The sequence below is a fragment of the Onychostoma macrolepis genome, chromosome 09 (genome assembly GCF_012432095.1).
Source record: "Onychostoma macrolepis isolate SWU-2019 chromosome 09, ASM1243209v1, whole genome shotgun sequence".
Taxonomy (NCBI): Eukaryota; Metazoa; Chordata; class Actinopteri; order Cypriniformes; family Cyprinidae; genus Onychostoma; species Onychostoma macrolepis.
In genome coordinates, this window is record NC_081163.1 from 21,203,165 (window position 1) to 21,223,689 (window position 20,525).

General features: G+C 36.6%; 1 protein-coding gene across 4 annotated transcripts; it reads right to left on the reverse strand.

Annotated features, from left to right (window-relative positions):
* Positions 1 to 31: 31 nt before the first annotated feature.
* Positions 32 to 19,973, reverse strand: LOC131546552 (target of Nesh-SH3). 4 transcript variants are annotated; one of them, XM_058786179.1, is made up of 22 exons: positions 19,926 to 19,973; positions 14,462 to 14,641; positions 14,322 to 14,390; positions 13,857 to 13,989; positions 12,782 to 12,963; positions 12,588 to 12,622; positions 12,458 to 12,503; positions 12,290 to 12,367; positions 9,833 to 11,038; positions 8,870 to 8,944; positions 8,207 to 8,374; positions 6,975 to 7,046; positions 5,588 to 5,629; positions 5,346 to 5,471; positions 5,083 to 5,172; positions 4,760 to 4,969; positions 3,679 to 3,784; positions 3,417 to 3,496; positions 1,912 to 1,941; positions 1,650 to 1,808; positions 1,452 to 1,574; positions 32 to 1,362 (listed from the first exon to the last, which is right to left on the reverse strand). In XM_058786179.1, the coding sequence occupies exons 2-22, from the start codon at positions 14,625 to 14,627 to the stop codon at positions 1,247 to 1,249; spliced, it is 3,312 nt and encodes a 1,103-aa protein (XP_058642162.1). In that variant the 5' UTR covers positions 14,628 to 14,641; positions 19,926 to 19,973; the 3' UTR covers positions 32 to 1,246. The 4 variants fall into 4 exon arrangements, with proteins under 4 accessions (XP_058642162.1, XP_058642161.1, XP_058642160.1 ...); XM_058786178.1 differs by lacking the exon at positions 19,926 to 19,973 and adding an exon at positions 17,664 to 17,918 and having other exon boundaries at positions 9,833 to 11,026; XM_058786177.1 differs by lacking the exon at positions 19,926 to 19,973 and adding an exon at positions 17,664 to 17,918.
* Positions 19,974 to 20,525: the final 552 nt, after the last annotated feature.

Genomic DNA, 20,525 nt, shown 5'->3' on the forward strand with positions numbered 1-20,525 from the left:
TCATGTCAGATTCAGAAACAATTTTAAACTGTAGCCACCAAAAAAAAAAAAAAAAGAGATCATAAAATAAACTGCTTGTGCTTTTATTGGTAAAGCAGATTCATTATAAACCTTATAAAATATATCAAAGTTTCAATGTAAAAACATGTTACATAAAATCTGGCATTTAAAAGCTTGCTCTGGAAATCATGAGTCACTGAACTTCTGTACAAAACAATAGACTTCCTTGTTAAAGAGATGTTGCATTTCTGACATTCATACATAGTATAATTACAACAATTACTTGAAAAGCTGCATGTCTTGAACAATAGTTTATATGACCTAGTGTTTAAATTCTTTGTTTAGCATTGCGCTTGAGCTGTTAAAGGAATGTTTCAGGCTTAGTACACTCAGCATGTTGTTAACAGCATCTGTGATATATATTGATGATAACAGGAAAAATCATTCAAATCTATTTGGAAAAAAATAAAGCACCTCCAATGAAAGTCGATGGGGCAAAGCATTGCACCCAGATAAACGTTAAAATACAAAGTATTTCATAAAGCCAAAAGCTTTAATTAGGATATTCACATGAGACAGTGTACAGCTGTACACTGTCCAATTTTTCAACTACAATGACCATATAAAGCCAGTAAACCTGGTAACTTTTGCACAATACTTGCAAGGTCCAAAAAAAGGACTGTTGACAGAGAAAAATCCACCTTTAGGAATTGGCAGTGCATAATCAAAAGTTCATCATCCCACCAAAAGTTTTTTAGTAAAAAGTATCGAAGAATAAAAAAATTTATTATAAATATATATTTATATAAAATAAATATATATTTATATTACAAAAATTATATTTGTATAATAGAAAAATAATTTTCTGTTATGACAATGTTATAGATGCTGTCTACACAAAACCTGTTTTGAACCTGGAACATTCCTTTAAGTTGGCCGTGGTCATTTTTCTTTCAGTGGCATTTTGATAAATAATATACACATTCATTTTGCCTTTAAGGGAGCCTGCTTCCCTATATTCTCTAAAGTTAAACTTCTTAATCTCAACAATAACATTCATTCAGCTCTCTTTGACGTTTGCTGCACTACAGTATATAAATAATTCTATATGTGCCCGATACCCGAAAATACAGATACATATTCCACAGAAATCATTCTCTCAACACAAACATCCCATAAAAAGGCTGTTCTCCCTTGGCAGCGGATGCTTCTTATCCGTCACGTCTTCCATCTGCTCCCCGGGGTCCTACCACTTCCCAGGAATGGGTATCCCACACTCATACCAGGCCACGTAGTTGATCATGGAATTTCCTCCGATGTCCCCAAACCTGACAGGCTCTTGACGCATGGCCCGGTAAAAGCCTTGATAAGACAGGAGAAATTGTCATATCTCGCGTACTAGTGTTAGATTACTGTGTTTTTGTTAAATAAAACATGTTTTTATTAGAAACCTTTTCTGGGTGGTAACTGATCTGGTGGAAGGGGACCACCGGTTCGTCCGTCCAGGAACGAGTCAACAAATTGGCAGTGATCCTCTCCATACCCAGTTTGATCTCCTATGCTGTAGAACTTCCCTGGAGAAAGAAAGAACTAAAAAAGTGACTAAATGGCAGAAATATCTGTTGAGTCTGTAAATGGTTAATACGGACCTTTGAGAGAGTCACTCAGGTAGATCTTGTATCTAAGAGAGTTGCACAACTGGATACCCACAAACTTGCGGTACCAGGTCCGCTTTATGAACTGCTGCCCATTGCACTCGGAGTACGAGTCAGACTTGAATGGAAACGATGACCAGATGGCATTTTTACCTACAAGAGCCAATATAAATTAGACACACATGCACAGTTGGTATAGGCACATTGCGTCTTTCTATTTTTAATATTGTATGCTTGAGGTGACTGGCGCTCTTACCGGTTTGGATCTCACTCACACGAGGATCAGCTGCAATGCAGAAGAACATGATGTCACTGGAACTTAATGCATTGTTGATGTGACATTTTGGGGTCAGTAAGATCTTGTTTCTGTTTTTGAAAGAAGTCTCTTACGCTCACCAAGGCTGCATTTTTTTTTCTTTGATCAAAAACAGTAAAAACCAACTATTTGGATATACTGTCAAATGTAATTTTCAGCAGCCATTAATCCAGTCAGTTCAGTGTGTCACATGATCCTTAAGAAATCATTTTGAAGTGCTCAAGAAACATTTTGTATTATTATAAAAGTTGAAAATAGTTTGCTCCTTAATATTTTTGTGGAAATTGTGATACATATTTTTTCAGGATTCGTTGACAAATAGAAAAAAAACCTTTAATGCATCATTGATGAATGAAAGTATTGATCTCTTTCAAAAACAAAAATCTTACTGACCCTAAACTTTTGAACATTCCCAGACAGCAAGCAGTGTCGGCCCAGATCCGGCCCACATCTGGCCCGCATGAATTTCACACGGGCCAGATGTGGACTGGATTTGGGCCAAAACTATGTTGCTGTCTGGGTAGTGTATATGCAAATATACCATTTTATCATACCTACTATGAAACTATACATACATAAATTAGGCTGATCCAAACATAGCTGTCAAAGGTAAACATAAGCCAGACAATATGGCATTCAGGTAATTATTATTACAATCAACACCTGAATATAACGAAACAGCATGGTTTTTCGACTTAAGTTATTAAAAATCCAAAGCCCCAAGAAATTCCCCTGAGTTTTCCTCACTATCACGATGTACAATTTTCCAGAGCTTGTGTCAGATATCCTCATGGTTATTATTATTTTCTGGCAGTCTATCAGGGCCCCTTTACGTACAGTAAATAAGTGCAATGGACCCAGAAGAGTGAACACATTGGAACTATTAGTTGAACATTAGGCACATTACTCTCACTGCTGACAGTAATGCTTATATGCTAATTATACATATACATTACAGCAAACATTCATCGCCAATTACACACACCTGTGAGCTTGATGTCTCATTCTTAAGTTACCTTGGCCTGCATGACTCTTCTATCACATGAGTGCCAGTTTCTTTAAACTGCTCAGTGATGTCAAACATAATCAGTTTTCACGCAACTTGTGACTAATCGCAATGCTTTCGAATGTTTTGAAGCACGAATGAGATTTAAGTGAATAATGATTTATGTTTAGGTCTGTTTTTCACACAAGGCTCTTGTATGGATGTAAAGATGAATTTAGACATAGTGCAAAAACTCTAAAAGTAAAAACCATTAAAGCTTCTCTTGTTGATACAATTGGCCCAGTGACACTTCTGGAACAAACAGAGCTCAGATTCACTGGATGAGCCAAATGATTTCACAATGACCTCAGACCAGATTGTGGTTTCAGATCTGGGACTTTTAGCTGAGACTCTGACACATATTCATAATGAATTCATTTAACATTTCTTCTCCGCTTACCTGACTCAGTACTGAAGGTGACCGGCTCGCTGGCTGGGCCAGAACCCAGCTCATTCTTGGGTGTAACTTTGAACTCATAACTACAAGACAAAATAGAGTCGATCATTCTGAATCAATGTTATGTTGATCAGACAACCAAACAAGTGTATTTTCTTGTAACAAAGATTAAGTGGAACGTTACGGCTTCATAACAGCATTAAACGATACACTATTTAATAAGTTGTCTGTAAGGGCAGGACTATGAGTTAGTGTGTCTTCATACCTGCTCTCTGGTTTCAGGTTCTCCACAGCTGTGTGTGTTTGATTTGTTGTTTGGACAGACACCTCCTCTCCATGCGGACCCTTGGTGGAGGAAACTACCTCATATTCTATTGATAAAACAGAAACATAATTTGTTGTTTAAAGTTTTTAATGGAGCATCAAAGGAGATTCCCAGAATGTCTGAGCTGCTTTATTCTTCAATGGACTACATTAATGGTGTTTTTCAAGTAAACAAGTACTGTAAGCAAGTATAAGTAAATAAATAAATAAAAACATTATTCTAATTATTAAAGAATATAATTATAATAATAATAATGTTTCTTGAGCACCAAATAAGCATATTAGAATGATTTCTGAAGGACCATGTGACACTAAAGACTGGAGCAATGGCTGCTGAAAATTCAGCTTTGCATCACAGGAAAACATTACATAAAATATATTCAGAGAGAAAATATTTATTTCACAATATCACTGTTTCTACTTTATGTAGCCTTAGTGAGAATACGAATCTTCTTTCAAAAACTTTAAAATATCAAACTTTTGAACAGTAGTCTATCTCCTTAATTCCATGGAAGAAAGTAATATAGGTTTGGAATGAGCAAATAATGGCAATTTTCATTTTTGTATCTCATATATCTTGTTAAATCCAACTAAAGTAAGTTTAACCAAAGTCCACTCAAGGCAAGCCAGTTCACTTGGCGGCCAGCTTGGCAGCTATTTTCTATGCAGGTAATGGACATAAAGTATAACTTCTATCCGCTGGAATGGAGAAAGACTAAAAATCTGTTAAGATTTGTCAAAAGAACTTTTCAAAGCCGTATTTCAAATTAGCAATAAAGTCTGACAACAATGGTATCATAAATTTAGCTTCTTAAGCTCAAACCAACGCTAAAAACCAATATTTTTCAGGCTTGCCCAGCTGATGCACATTCCAGAGGTAAAAAACAGACTTCACATCCATCAGAAAGGCAGTTGGCTCTTTTAACTTTCTTTCCAACAGCTACCATATTGGGCATTGCAACTTTTCCCATTCATTTTTCAAGCTGTCATCACCTCCTTCAGTAATCAAATGCTCTGTCTACCTGTGGTCTCATTATCCGTTTTGTCCCAGTCAAGGATGATGAAGGAGGGGCATCCTTCCACTGTGACCACAGTAAGGTTGGATGGAGGGGTCTTGGGTGGGCCAGTGACATTCAAGTATCCGATCTCCTCATCAGGAAAGGAGCTGAGTGAGTGAGTGACAGAGCATGGCTCCTCCGGACGTTTGTCGGTTCTATAGATCACGTGAGGTGCTGCAAATAGAGGACAGCCAAACAGAGGTCCAACATTCGTCAAAAGACTGTGAATCATAAATCAGACACAACTGTAGGTCCAAAATATGAATGCTTTTAGCCCATATTCTTACCTATGAAACGCTTCTTCCCCGTGGCATCCACCTCAGAGAGGGGATGAGATCTGAATACAGAGGAGTTGTCACCGGTGTCAAAACGACTCCCTAAGATTCAAAGGCAAACATGAAACCAGAAATTCAAGACTCCAACTGCTCCAATTGTTAGACACACTCATTCTCAACAGATTCTCTTGCATGTTTCCAGTTTCTAATTTCAGCATTTAGTGTGTTGTATTCATAGTTCTTATACAAATGACATAACTCGCATTAGAGCATACCCTCAAAAACAGAATGTGGTGTTGTTGTCAATGATGGCCGTTGTTTGGCTGGTCTTTGGGTAGTGGGTGGAGCTAGAGGTTTTAAATCTGGTACTGGGTCCATCTGCTTCAGATCAATAATGTTGTCTAAAATTTAACATGGAAAATGTTTCATAAATGTTTCATTGGCAAGAAACACATGCATGTCCAACAAGACTGTCGCCATGTGGACTTTGATATCTTTATCTGTTATGTGTCCTCACCCTTTTCTTTAGTCTCTGAGACCTGGTTCAGCTTTGTATTCACTGTAAAAGAAGGCGGCAGGTTAGTAGGAGATACAGGGTAATTGTTTGTGGTTAATCAAGGAGTCACTGAAAAGTTTGACCATAATAAAAAAAAAACATTAAAACCCAAATTATATTATGCTGTAGCTGAGATTAATTTTAATAATAAAGACAGCTGGAGCTGCTATGGCCTGCTAAAAAGTTCAAAGTAAGACTTTTTTCTTTGTGCTGATCCTTTTAATTTTGTTTTCACTTTAAAAATCAGATCAGCATAAAGAAACAGCTATTTCACATTATTATAAATCTCCAAGGCCAAAAAAAACACTGCACACTGACTATCATTTAGAAGTGAAGGTAAAGTATGCTCTGCATAACATTCACATGGTTGGAATTAAAAAATAATGCATGACATCAGGTTAATGTCCGCACTGTCAGAGTATTGTGGGAGCCAAATGGGATCTTTTAATACCGTCCAGACTCTTAGGACTGCGGCTTCTCCAAGAACAGCTCTGAGGGACCAATGCTTTGATGGAGTGCAGAACTACGCAGCTATAATTCTGGATATTCACTCAAAATAGAAGTGCGGGATAATATTGACCAAAGCCTGTCAATGAATCAATTTCCAAATGTAATTATTTCCAACAGCCATCTCTCTAATGGTCTATTATTCCAATATGCGATTTGCAAAACATTCCAGATAATTTTTAGCAACCTAATTTAGTATGAATAGAAGGTTTTTAAGAAAAGTTGGATGAAGAACAGTTTCACATTTTCCTTAAGTAATCATATGTCTGCCAAATGTGTTTAAGCAAGCTTTCTAATATGAGTCGGATTGGATGGATGGGATGAGCAATTCTGGAAGGATTCTCTATTATTCTGTTTCAGTGTTGTTTGGTTGGGAGAGGCTGATGGAGCAAGTGAGAGAGGGTCCTTGGTTCTCATCAGTGGCTGGCTAAGTTTATCAATGGCTGATCTGTCATGCTTTTCCAAAGAATCATGAGCTCTGAAAATCCATCATGACATGAACAGCACGTAAATATTTTCTTTGGCCCAGAATGGTCATGAAATCCAGCTGCAAGGGAATCGTTCTTTAGACAGGAGATGTTTTCTACCAAACGGGGACATCTATCTCAGACATCATGTTAAAACTGTATCCAAACTAACACTGTGCAAAATTGGATTCAAAGTTTTCTGGGACAGGGACCACAAAATCACTCAATAAACTAAAGAACACAACACCAGGCTTTACAACTACAGTAACATCACATGGATTGTGATGGAAATATGATACTGCAACCCCCTTATGAGATAAAACTGAGATAACCTCTAATAAATGCATTCAAAATCCATGATGGAGTTGCTTTACCAAGTTGCTCTCTGGTTCTCTTTGGAAATTTGGACCCCAAAAGTCGTTGATGTTGCAACTCACCATGGGGCACTGTTATGATAGAAAAATCATGTCATTAAATGTGAACATTGACAAAAAAACAGAAACAACGATATAAATACAAGAATGTTTGTATTTGATATTTGACAGATATTAGAGAAAGAGACCAGATAAAAAGTTGAACTGTACAGTTTGAGCTGTAATATCAGGTGTCACAGGAGTCATCAGCTGTGCAGAATTAAATGACAGTGTGAAGAGGATAAGATGGGAAACAGACTTTTGGCAGAAAGAGGTAGACTGTATGTGTTTGTCTTTTCCCTGCAGATAATACATGAATCTTGTCAAAAGGGTCGAAGAGTTCCTTAAATAAATGAATATAAAATCCACCCAAGAAACCATGTGCAAAGAAGAATGTCCATATACAGTACTGTACACAAGCCAATGCAATCAACCAAACACACTCATAAAAGTTTTTTATATAAAAAAAAGCATAATTAAGTTTTTGTCATGTCTAACAATGCCAGGTGATCTGAGAATGCTATATAAACATAATAATGAAAGCAGGGACTGTTTAGAATCTATAGAAAACAGAATTGTTTTGATTCTCTCTGATTATGTCAGATTCATAAAAACATACTGTTTGTTCTTACATTGCAACTAAAAAAGGTAATGTCCAACCATTTTATTTACTTCTTCTTGTCAAAAGTTTATTTTGGACCCGTATTAAGAATAAGACTAAGGCTTGTTTCACTCCACATATGTGATCTATCCATATTTATATAGCTGGCCATATTAACAGGCGTCAGAATTCACACTGTGCATATAAGTAAGTAGAGTAAAAAGTAATATATAAACAAATAAATATGGCTTAATTACTTAAATGCCCATACTTAAAATATATACACAGTGCAGTAACCTAAAAATCTGTCTTATCTTTTCTCTTTAGAAACATTGCAGTGTACACTACAGCTGAACTTACAAGCTTCTGCTTATTCATGTGGTGTGAAACAGCCCTAGTGCTACGCATTTATGAATTTGCACATTTAAAATGCCTAATAAAACAGTTAGACAAAATGAATGACAGAATGAATGAATAAATGAAAGTAAGGATGGCTGGATACATTATTGGAAGCATTAAAGGAAAGCTGAACAGTCAAAAGCCCCTCTTAAAAGAAAAATTATGTCTGTGTCAGTGTGAAGAACTCAAATACCTCTTATACCCTTTTTCTTGTTGCCAGTTGAGTTACGATACCCAGGAGGTGGCCCGAAAAACTTTGTTTGGTGAACTGGAGGGACACGACTGTGAAAGCTCAATCTCTGTGTAGCATTTCGTGCCAAGAGGCGGGACACAGAAGAAGAGTTGCGGAAGATACCTCTGCCTAGATAAACACAAACACAGTCAGCAATGGGAAGGAGACGATGATTAAAGATTATGGCAACAGATCTGTTGACTGACTGGATGGGGATGAGTCTGGGAAGCTCACAAAAGAGCACCAGCTATCCAGAAACAGAAGCCAACAGACCTGGATGAGAAGATGGTGGAAATGGTGTGCGTAGCATTATGACAGTGCAAGTGTTGGACATTAAGACTGGATGAAGTAGTCAGACACTTGAGGTGAATGAATGGCACAGTAATGTGAGAGCTGGTGCTGTTGGTGATGGTTTAAAGACAATTGGGGGCAGTGGTGGGGCTCTTTCAGTGATGGTCAGGTGGAAATGGCATTGCCCAGCAGGATGACGTTTGGAAGTGGTGGTGATGTTTGGTGGTGACAATCACGACGCTACTGTGTACAATGAAGATTTATGTGGTTAATACGGACAGGTGACAAACAGCACATTTAGGAGAAAAAAAAAACTGGAGCTGATATCATTACCCTCATTCCCATTGGCCACCTCATTTGTAAGTGTTGGCTGTGACAGTAGCTGTTCGTCCTTTGGCTGGGAAATAGCTGACATACAGAGGCAGAACATATTGTAATGATAGTGATGTCAGAAGATCCCTGCCCAATAGCTTTTAGTCTGTCTAGATTATCCATGAATGTTAAAGGAATATCTGGCACCAGTTATTTAAAAAATGGCATAACAATGAATGAAAAACATCACAGAACGTCTTAAACCGGGGTTGTCCAATCCTGCTTCTAGAGAGACGTCCTGCAAAATTTAGCTCCAACCTGCCCCAACACACTTGCCTGGAAATTTCTTGCAATCCAGATTTGTTGGTTCAGGTGTGTTTAATTAGGATTGGAGCTAAACTCTGCAGGATAGCAGCCCTCCAGGAAAAGGACTTGACACTTCTGTCTTAAAGGGATAGATAACGGAAAAATGAAAATGACCTCATGGTTTATTCACCCTCAAGCCATCCTAGGTGTATATGACTTCATTCTTTCAGACGAATACAACCATAGTCATTTGCTGGAATGCTACTCTCTTGTGAACGTGCATACGACAGTTAGCGGATGCTATAGATTAGGGTTTATAAAGTTTTAAATATGGATATTTTTCTCACACAAATGCATCGACTCGCTTTAGAAGGACTTTATTAATCCCCCAGAGCTGTGTGGAGTACTTTTTTATAATGGACGGATGCACTTTATCGGACTTCAAAATCTCTGCCATTATAAAATTAGGAAGAGCCAGGAAAGTTTTTATATAACTCTGATTGTATTCGTCTGAAAGAATAAAGTCATATACATCTGGCTTGACTATGAGCAAATCATGAGGTAATTTACATTTTTGGGTGAACTATCCTTTAAAAGGGATACACTTTAGGTTGTTGGATTGCTTCAAATTACTGAAACTAGCCTGTTTCTAAATCATATGTCTAGGGGAGAAGTTACCCGCTGGTCGACTTGGATGACTCGTCCCCACTGTTACCTTCTCCGCCACAGGTGAGTTTTGAACGGCATCGGATTTGGTGAAAGCTGTTTGAGGTGTGAGGTTTAGTAGGTTTTTTGGGGTACCTGGCAACCATTCTTCAGGGGTAGGTTGTCGATTTTCAACTTGGGAGTCCGTTTTTGGGTTGTATTTAGAAGTGCTAGCCTGCTGTTTAGTGGTGCTGGAATGCTTTGTTGTGGTGCTGGGTCTGGGCTGGTACCAAAAGGTTATGGGTGGATTTATAGGATGTGGAGTCAGTTCCTGTATGTTCTCAGTAAGAGGTGGATTTTTAGTTGTGGGAATATGGGATGTAGAATATTCTTCAGGGATGGATGGATTAGTGCTAAATACTGGATGTTTGCTAACATCGGTTTTCAGCTGTGATACTAAGACATCTGTTTGTTGGTCTGTTACTAAGACAGTGTTTGTTAAAGTAGTGGGTGAAGTCAAAGCTGTGTTTGTCAGTGAATGACTATTTGTGGAACAATCCTGTGTTGTTGGTGGTGGTTTGGTGTTTGGCTGTTCAGAATGTGCGATTGTGCTGGACTGGAAGTGAGAAGTGGTTTCTGGAAAATAAGTGTGAGTGGTTGGAATTTTGGACGTGCCTCGTGAACGTTGGGTTGTGCTCAGTCGATGCAGCTTGGTGCTGGGCTGAATTTTTCTTGTATGGAGACTGTCTTGAGTTATGGTGTCTTGTTTCTTAGATGGGTGAGGATGTTCCTGGACAGTGCTTGTGGTGCGTTGTTGGGTTTGTTGAATTGGTGGTTTGGTTGTAGGTGGATTAGGGGAAGATGTTTCACTAAACCGGTGTGGCGCTGTATTCAGAAGCAGTTTGGCTGTGTTTGGTTGATCTTTGACTGAGATTTGCATTTTGCTGGTATATTGTTGGATTGTAGTGGATGGTTGTTGGGTTGTGCTGGTTTGTTGTTGGGTTCTGGAAGGTTGTGGCTGAGATGTTGTAGGTTGTTGTGGGGTTATGGTAGTATGTTGCTCTGTGAGAAGATCTGCTTGGGTTGTACTGGGATGACTGGTGGGCTTTAGAGGTCGAACTGTGCTTGAGGTCATTGGCGTGGGCAGAATGATAGATGTGTGAGAGGAAGGAAGGGCCTCGGTTGAGGTAGGTGGATTGTCAGGAACTGTTGTGGGATTTTCTTCCCCTGTTGATGAAACTGTATAAAAACACATTTTCTATCACAGACATTCAATGAAAATGACACACACAGGAAAAGAACAGAAATAAAAATTAGTTGATAATGAGACACGTAGCTCTCCTGTCACAGAAGTTAATGGGACATTTTTAGGTTTTAATAAAATGTTTTAGCAGGAATTATTTTGTTTTGAAGAAAAGTGATCATTAGATGAATTTCAAATGTTTCATAAATGTATGTTTTTTCCTCCAACAGTTCCTGCAGCTTGTGCGTATGTCAGAAAATTCACATCTGGCACATGGAATTATGATACACATGAAGGACATTTATTTGGAATTTATCTTGAAAATGACTGTGACAGGGGACCTACTATGAGCGGTTCAATTTAAAACAGTTTAGGTCACAGACTTAAAACAGAAGAATTGTTTAGTCTGTTTTACATAGACGGATAATTAATTTGAGTAAAAGCAGGTGTACTTGATTTGTTTAGTGTTTAAAGATGTCTAAACATTTAAAGCTGGAAACTTAGCAAAAAATAAATTGTCATTTTAGTTATAATGTCAATTCAGGCTCTCTAAGAAAACCAGGTGTGTGTGGTCGTAAAAAAAAACGATTAATTGTTTTCTATCTAGAGATAAGTAGAAATGTGGCTTATTCACATGCAAGAAGTGTTCTGAAAATATATGAGAGAAAAATAGTTCAAAGTTTACAGACCAAGAGACAAACTACTGTGGCATACTTATACTTTTTTTGTAGTTTGCATATGTATACGGTATATATATCTCCATTTTCTTAATTTAAATGTATTTTTTTAGCAAATTTTAGACATTTTTACAACAAATCAATAAGAATGCAAAATTTACATTTACATTTATGCATTTAGCAGACGCTTTTATCCAAAGCGACTTACACTGCATTCAAGTAACAGTTTTTACATTTTATCAGCTCTTGCTTTCCCTGGGAATCGAACCCATGATCTTGGCGTTGCTAGCGCCATGCTCTACTATTTGAGCTACAGGAAAGCTGTAAAATAACCACATTTCATTTCGAGATGACTGGAGGTCAACATATTAAAATATGTATGTTGCTAATGTGGCAGCAAAGGCAGCATACAAGTTTTTCAAATGTTGCATATTGTTTTACATACCACTTAAAAAAATAGTAAGCAGTATGCAGTGAATACTGTTCAGTATGCGGTGTGTGTTATGCTTGCATTCCATTCTGCTAATGTAATATTTTACTTGGCTTCAAAGGTGAGAGAATGTCATTTACCTGATGTTTTGCTTGGCTTTGGAAGGCTCGGGTATTTGAATAGAGGAGCTGCTCTGGTCTGGTTAATGTTGTTTAAGACTAGAAAGTGGCAGGAAAAGTCATTACATATCTTATATTCATTACTACTATCAGTGACTGTGTTTAGGAAGGAAAAAGATGTTTTTTTACCTGGCACTGGTGGCAAGAATGATTGCTGGCTTGCTAAGACTGGCTTCTGTTTAGAAAGCAATTTCCAAATTAAAAAAAAGATAAAGCGAGATAACAAAAGTGTTGTCCTTGAACTCAGTTATTTACTTACCTTAGGCTTCACCTGGTTCAGTTCCTTAAATGGCTCTATTATTTGAAAAATCAATTAGTTACAGTATGTTTCATTTAAATATCAGTTTTGTGTCAGATATTCATTCTAAACATCCATAGGAGAAATCAAAAACACACAAGACAATTGTTAACTAATGGCTCGTTGCAAAATGGATGATTTGTAGTGGGACACACCAGCTGGGTTATGGACAACCGGTGGACTCCAGACTCCACTGTTTGTGTCGGTGTCTGCTCGGACCGCAAACTCATACAGAGCATCTGGTTTGAGGTTGTCGATGACTGTGCTGGTGGATGGACAGGTCTGGTAGTTCCAGGTATTGCTGGGTTCCTTCTCTCTGTAGCGCACTGTGAACTGTCTGAGAGGAGACAAAACAGCAAAGTAGAATCTATAAACTTTAACTAGGTTTAAAATGGCAGTCAAATCATGAAAAATAGATCTCTGGTTTGAATAACTCACACTTGTAGGTATTATGTCAGCATGATATGGCACTAATGAGCTAAACTCAGATATTATTTATGTATACAGATGCCCCTGCTTACCCTTTTTTTCATTTTTCCAGCATGTCTCTCTCCTTCTGGCATTTATAAGGGTTTTATGGGTCAGAGGGATCATATTAGTTGTTTTGAAGAGGGCTGAGGTCAAGCTTTCCACTAACGTGTCCAAGGACAGTGTGTGTGGGTCACATTGTGCCTACACTGTAGGGACCACATGTCCCCACAAGGACAGTAAAAACTGAAATTAGCTGCATTGCAGCAAGCATCCAACAGTCTCTATGAGCAAAATGACTTCATAAGGATGTCTTAACAAAAATATAAACATGCAGGAGATAGAAAACGTCATTAGTTTAGAAAAAAATATGAAAAATCCCAATAATGATATAAAATAAATGTGTGTATTCGTCTGTGCATACATACACACCCAAATTCAAGTATCTAGCACACTTTTTTCCACCCAAACATCTGTTAATTTTATTACTGTGTTTTACGGTTTCCTTTTCTTTTTTACTTTTTCTAATACTGTTTAGTTTATTAAAGTCTGTTTTTTTGCCCATAAATGTGTGTGATCAGAGTGTCTGGTTGTTTCTGGAACACATGGGCATCTGCACACATGATCCTGTACCTGCTCTGTGTCTTCTGTCAGTGTAATAATTGCACATCTTGAGAGAAGTTCAACAACAAACTGATTCAATCCAGATTAACACCCACACGGTACATGGATATGCACACATAGACGCTCAAGGACACATACCCTTCATCAAAACAGTCTTCCAGAACGGTATCCATGAAGGGGCTGGTCAGTAGTGTCCCCCAGGACAGCAGCACTGAGGACTCTGTTACCGAGCCGATCACAACGTTCAGTGGCTTGTCTAGATCCACTTTTCCTGGAAGTCACAAGTCAGTAATCAGCTAAAATCCATTACGCAGGTCTCACTCAGAAACTGCTAGTAAATTTCACAAGTAATTACAAAGAAATGGCAAGTACACACTGAAATTTTCAAGCAGAAAGACTTTAATAGTATTTTCTAGTGAAACATAGTCTTCAAGATAGATTCCCATCCATAAAAAAATCATATTTTACAGTCTACTGAAGGCCAACATCTTTCTGAACTGTTATGCAACGGCATTCTTTTTAAGTGTGGTTCAAGTGTTCAAATACTTCTTGGGATCAGTGTATACACAGATCTAATTTCATCTGTGGCACCATGTTGCTTACCTGCACACTTTTTCTTAGGTTCCTCAGGAATCTTCGACTGTACCGCAATCAGATATTTGGGCTCAGCATCTAGAAAACAGAGAGGAAACTGTTAAATAAACAACAACTCTATGAAAGAAGGCTAGAAATAAAGACAATACCTATCTCAGTCTCATAGGGTTGTCCATCCTCGGGTAGCTGGATAAATTGTTTGGAGAACATGCTGCTGCCATAGCCCAAGATATATCCCTCCAGTCTGGTGTCCACATGGGGCCGGATGAACTTCAGTACAATGGTGTCTCCAACAGCGCTGATACGCACCCTCATGTTTTGTTTTTGCTCTGGAATTCAAATACACAGGAAAAATGATCTCAGATTCGCTTCAATCCCTTACATTTACATCATGACTTCAGCTAGGGATATTAGAAGTCATGTGACTGTATCTACAACGTTTTTGCCAAGAGATTTGGAATAACAATCAGTCCAGTGTCATATTTTCCTTTCTGACAGCTACACTTCTACAGTCTAAACGAAAGTGGTTTGGTCATGCACCCATGCACTGGCCAGTATCACAAACATCACGTTCTACGACTATGACAACAAAACACAAACATATAAAAGAATCCCAGTGCGAGACCCCTGTGGTTTGTTTCTCATAAATGTGTGCGTTTGCCGTTTCTGAAGAATGAATGGTGAAACAGCGTCCTATGCCAGAGAAAGTTGTTTCTGCTTGAGGGAAACCCCTGGCATTGAGCTCAGAGCTCTGGAGCACACAAACAGCCCATTTATTACATCAGAGCTGGTTTCTGTATGACTCCCAGAGGAATCAGCAGATAAACTGCTGTGTTGCAGAGATATATCACAAATCATGTGTGGATGTAACGTGAGAAAACACTTGTTGCATGTGTGTTTATTTACGGTTAAACATAGTCACCCTCTGAATCTGACACTTTGAGAATAATGATTTCTCCCAGACAGCAGTGAGATAGATTGATTGATTGATAAACAACCGAAGACATGTCCTGCTTCTCGCATTTTTCTCCTTTAGAGTTTCAGAAGAGATCTGCAATCAAAAGTCTGAGATTTCAGTATGAGCTTAAATCATTACATTCTTACAAAACCAAATTATCAGAGCTACAGTACAATTCAAAGGTTGTTCACTTTATGTTCACCAAGACTGCATTTATTTGATACTGTGAAACATTACTGTCATTTTAAATAACTGTTTAGTGCTTTAATATATTTTACTTGAAATACTGCCATTGCGCCAGTTTTCAGTGTCACATGATCCATCAGAAATCATTCTAATATGCTGATTTGGTGCTCAAGACACATTTCTTATTATTAGCAATGTTGACAATTCTTCTGCTTAATATTTTTGTGGAAATCATGAAATATGTCTCGGGATTTTGTTATCAATAGAATTTCGAAAGAATTTTCAGCTTTTTTATTTATTTATTTTATTTTATTTTTTTAATGATCTAATGGAAATTTAAAGTGTTTACTGTCACTTTTGAGAAGTTTAATGCATCTTTTCTGAATAAAACGATTAATTAAAAAACAAAACGAAAAAAAAAACATTGAACCTAAACTTTGGAATAGTGTTTTTTGTTTGTTTGTTTGTTTGTTTGTTTTTTGAAGATGTAAGTGATCCACATTCATTTTTATAACTTTATACTTCTACTGTATATCAACAGTTGTCTCTATTTTTATTTAAGGAATTTCAGAAGAAACATCTGAGACAAAGTTAACAAAATGAAATGGCTTTGCTGCTCATTTTGCTTCCATAAAATGATGTATTTCTGAGTACATCAGGATATTGTGAAATTCAATGGATAATGGAAAGTGGGTGTTCCACACTAGAATGGAGAAAAAATTTAATGCAAGATCTTATTGTCTCAATTGTGGACTTAGCCAGTCCCGCATCCATTGCCTGCACACATATCTGAGAAAGAGAGAGAGAGACTTTAAGTTTTTAAACTGAGATGTGGAGGACAAAGTTGAAGTTTATATTCAAATTCAAGTTGGTTTGAGAAAGGCAATAGTAACTTGCCTTTAATAATTAATGCCTAAATAACAAAAAAAGAATAGCCCAACTAGGCCTACTTGTAGACATCCAAGTTGTTTCAGAGGTGGCAAAATATATTTTGTTGAAAGTTACAAAATACAAACTCATTTTCCTTTAACAAAACACTATGAGACCAAGAATGTGTATTAAAGTGTGTAAATTTTTAATTTACATCGACTTGAAACATGTTTGAGAACTGCTCTAAGTCTCCTGAGCTATGAAGCAGCAGAGAACCTCTGAGAAATACATTTTTCCTCTGGGAGAGTGTGTGCAACACATGACAATGAAGAACTGATAAACAGTGGTTTCCATGAAAACTAGGGATTTAGAGATGTTCAGTGACCGAACAGATGGGTGGCCTGGGATAAATTAGTCAAGGCTGAGGTGTGTTACAATAAGACAGTGTCATAGGCACTTCATAGGCACATTGCTTGGCAGTTGTGGAGTTGATGCTTACTTCTTTCAGTATATGATTTATGTCAGTTTGCTCAACAAGGGTCTGCTCTTACATGCACCTTACACGTGACACAGGAGAAGGGGAGTGGTGAGGCCAAAACAAATCCAGGCACAGGCACATTAAGTACAGGCTCAGTGTGTGAAGTCATATTTGATATTGCACACTAAAGCAAAATAAAAGTAAACTAAATTAATCCACATTCAACCAACGCCCATGCACTCAGCTTTCATCCACTCAAATATTTCTAACAATCTCACTTCAGTGATTCAAGCTTTAACAGGAAACAGATAATAAACACACACAAACAGACCTGCCTCCTGATGTGACCTTGTTTTAGCTGCCAATGAAGTCATCAACACACACAATATTTGTTTTGCAATTTCAACAGAATCCATTAATGACATCCAATAAAAATACATTTTAATGACCTGCAAGGCTTTCAAAATATTCGTTGTTGATATAGTACAAACTATTTACTGTGTAATCATAAACATCATTAATGAATTCTTCAAAATGGTCACAATTACAGCAAATCATTGCACTATCCCAACCCCAAAAAGAAAACAGATATATATTATGTATATCTGTATATACAGATTGACAACAGCTGAGCTTGCATCCTTTAACCGGCACCATGCATCCACAGCATACCAGACTAATGACTTCAGTAGTATTGCATTACAATAGGCATACTGCATGCAGGAATTTCCTTCTGCATAGAATTCATTGCATAAATTGGAACTACAGCTAGAAAGAGCTAAAAAGAGCTGTAAAGTGATATATAGGCAGTCAAATTTGCTTGTCTAGAATCTAAGATTGAATTGCTTTGTGTTGGTACCTTTCATGGTGGTTGCGGAGGTCAGTCTCAGCAGCAAGATCTCGCTGAGGAAGAGGAGGAGGAGGAAGGCTCGCATGTTGTCCTTTTTTCTCAGAGAAAACAATACAGAGCTCATATAGTCCACTCAAACCTCTTCTATCTAAACTTCTACAATTGTTCTTTCTTGAATCATGTGTTTTCTCCTTGTCCTTTAAAGTGACCTCAGATCAGGTGTCAGTGCACACTGTGTGTGAGAGAAACTGTGTGGTATGGTTTTGTGTGTTTGGAAATGGGTGTGTGATTGTACGAACATCTATACTGGATTATTAACAAGAGGGAGGGACCCTATGATGTCACACTGTAGTTGTTAAACCTTTAGCTTATCTCTGTCTCTCTCTCTCTCTCTCTGTCTCTCTCTCTCTCGCTACACCATTTCAGCACACTTTATTTCTTCTTAAGCTGCATCTTTTCTTCTGCCTCACTTCAGTGTTTGGGATCAGCTTCATTACACTGATTAAAAAATGATTTTGTGGTGAAGTAAATACTACAGAAAAACAAATGTAATTTCTACATTAATTTAGTTCAGGCAAGAATTTAAATAAAAGAGTAAAAGCTACAAATAAAAGCTTGTAGAATTTAAAGTTTGAACTTATAAGTATATTTCACTTGGAATTGTTTGTTATTTTTACAAATGTTGTTATAAGTAAATATCAACGTCATGATCCCGTTGTTCCCATCATGCACTTGGGCATGAATAATTAATAAGGTCATTTTAGTTTTTTTGCTGTTTTCGAGATGTATTTACACTGTTTTGTGGTTGCTTTTGTTGTTAGGTTAAGTAACTTGCTGTTTTATGACATCTGGAGTTAATTTTTTACTCAAAATGACCCATTCACTATTCAAACTACTCAAACACTATTCACTGATTGTCACCGTCATTGTGTATCATGTGCCAAGTATTCAGGTCTCTATGTTCATTCAGTTAATATCTATATTACCTTAAAATGAATAACACGCTGTCTACTTGCTTGTAACTTAACTATGTGCTTTATAGGCTTTTTCTTTTTCAGTGCTATGTTGTTTGAGTAAAGTTTACAAACCGTAACTGAATGAAATGTACTTGAGTATTGTAGGGTAAACTTAAAATAATTAAATAGAAATTATTCAAACTACCTGGCCACGTTAAATTTACTTATTTCCTTTACTAATTTTAGATAACTTAGTTCAGTAGATTTTACTTAATTCCTTATTTAAATTTTACTTAAAAAATATAACTTTTTTTTTCAGTGTAAATCACTGTAATAATATCACAAAGCAGTATTTGGGGCCCTCATTATCACTGAAAAAAAAGATTTTTTTTGAAGCTAAGTGGTTGCAAACAATTTATTTTAGCTACATTTAAATAAAAAACTGAAAGTTAGTCAACTAAATTCGTTTATTTAAATGTAGCTAAAATAATTGATTGCAACCACTTAAATTAAAAAATGTAGTAAATTCAATGAATCATCTTTTTCATTGAGAAGGAAAAATAAATTTGTGGTGTTTATATAATTTACATTAACAACATAAGCAACTCCATGATAAACTCCATGATATTACAACTAAATGAAATAAATCATTTTCAACAAGGTTTTCAAAAAACTACATAAAATGTACTTGTTTTGTTAATGAATCCAAATAATAAATAAATACAGGATGTCAAAATTTAACCAAGATCAACAATGACATAATTACACACACACTTTTTTTAAAAACTATTTTCTCAACAGATCTCATTAGTCACAAATACCAAGAAATGTGAATTACTTTGACTAAATACACATGGTTCAATTCATATTAGAAATATGAAACCCTATGCAAGAATACAATTAAAAACTCGCTAAAAAAATCAACCTTCAGATTTGACAAGAATGAAGAAATTCAAGCAGATTAAACAAAGTACTGTTTAGTTACTGAGGATAATTGTTGTTGAGAGAAAACTAATGCATCATATTGCCTTGCCTTTTTTATCCTTTCCCAGCACAGTGTGGCTGTTCAAACTATAATGTAATACCATATGTTATCCATTTCTCAGACTAAATCTATTTAACCACAGCTAAAGGAAAAAAACATGAAGAAATGTTTGAAGACTGATTGGAATCCATTCATTAATAATGAACATGTTCAAAATGTACAAAAGCATGTTATTTATAGCATCTATATCAGTGTTCCAGGTTTCTGACTAAACATAATTGTTTCCAGTTGATTACCAGAAAATTATTTTTTATATTTGTTTGTACTTACGGTCAACTGTCTAGAAGACCTTTGAACATGCCATTGTGTCTCAGGAGTCTCCTGTCTCCTATTAGCCCTTTAATAATAAATTATGGGTCAGACAAACTTCAAATCAGTTGACAAATCATTGTGACTAAACAAATGATTATGAACTACTGGAGTTAAGATGAAAAGATATAACTACTGAGATCTTTGCAGTCAGATTGGAAAAGCAATGAGATGTTGACACCAGGTTATAAATTCAAGGTCAGTGGCTTATTTACCAAATGTAACAGTTTAAGAATTGTCCACTGAAAAACCTGTACTTACAACACTGATAAAAGTTTGGGGTTGGTCAAATTTTTCAATCTGATCAAAAACACAGTCAAACAGGAGCATTTCCAAATATTATTACATTTTAAAATAACTGCTTTGTATTTGAAATTTGAATTGGGAAAAGCTGAATTCTCAACATCATTAATCCAGTCTTCAGTGTCACATGATCCTTCAGAATTCATTCCAACATGCTGATTTGTTTGTAAAGTGACTATTATAGTTATTAAAACAATATGAAATGATTTGACAGAGAATTGTCATACTGTATACAGCATAGAAGTCTAGCGTTTTTAT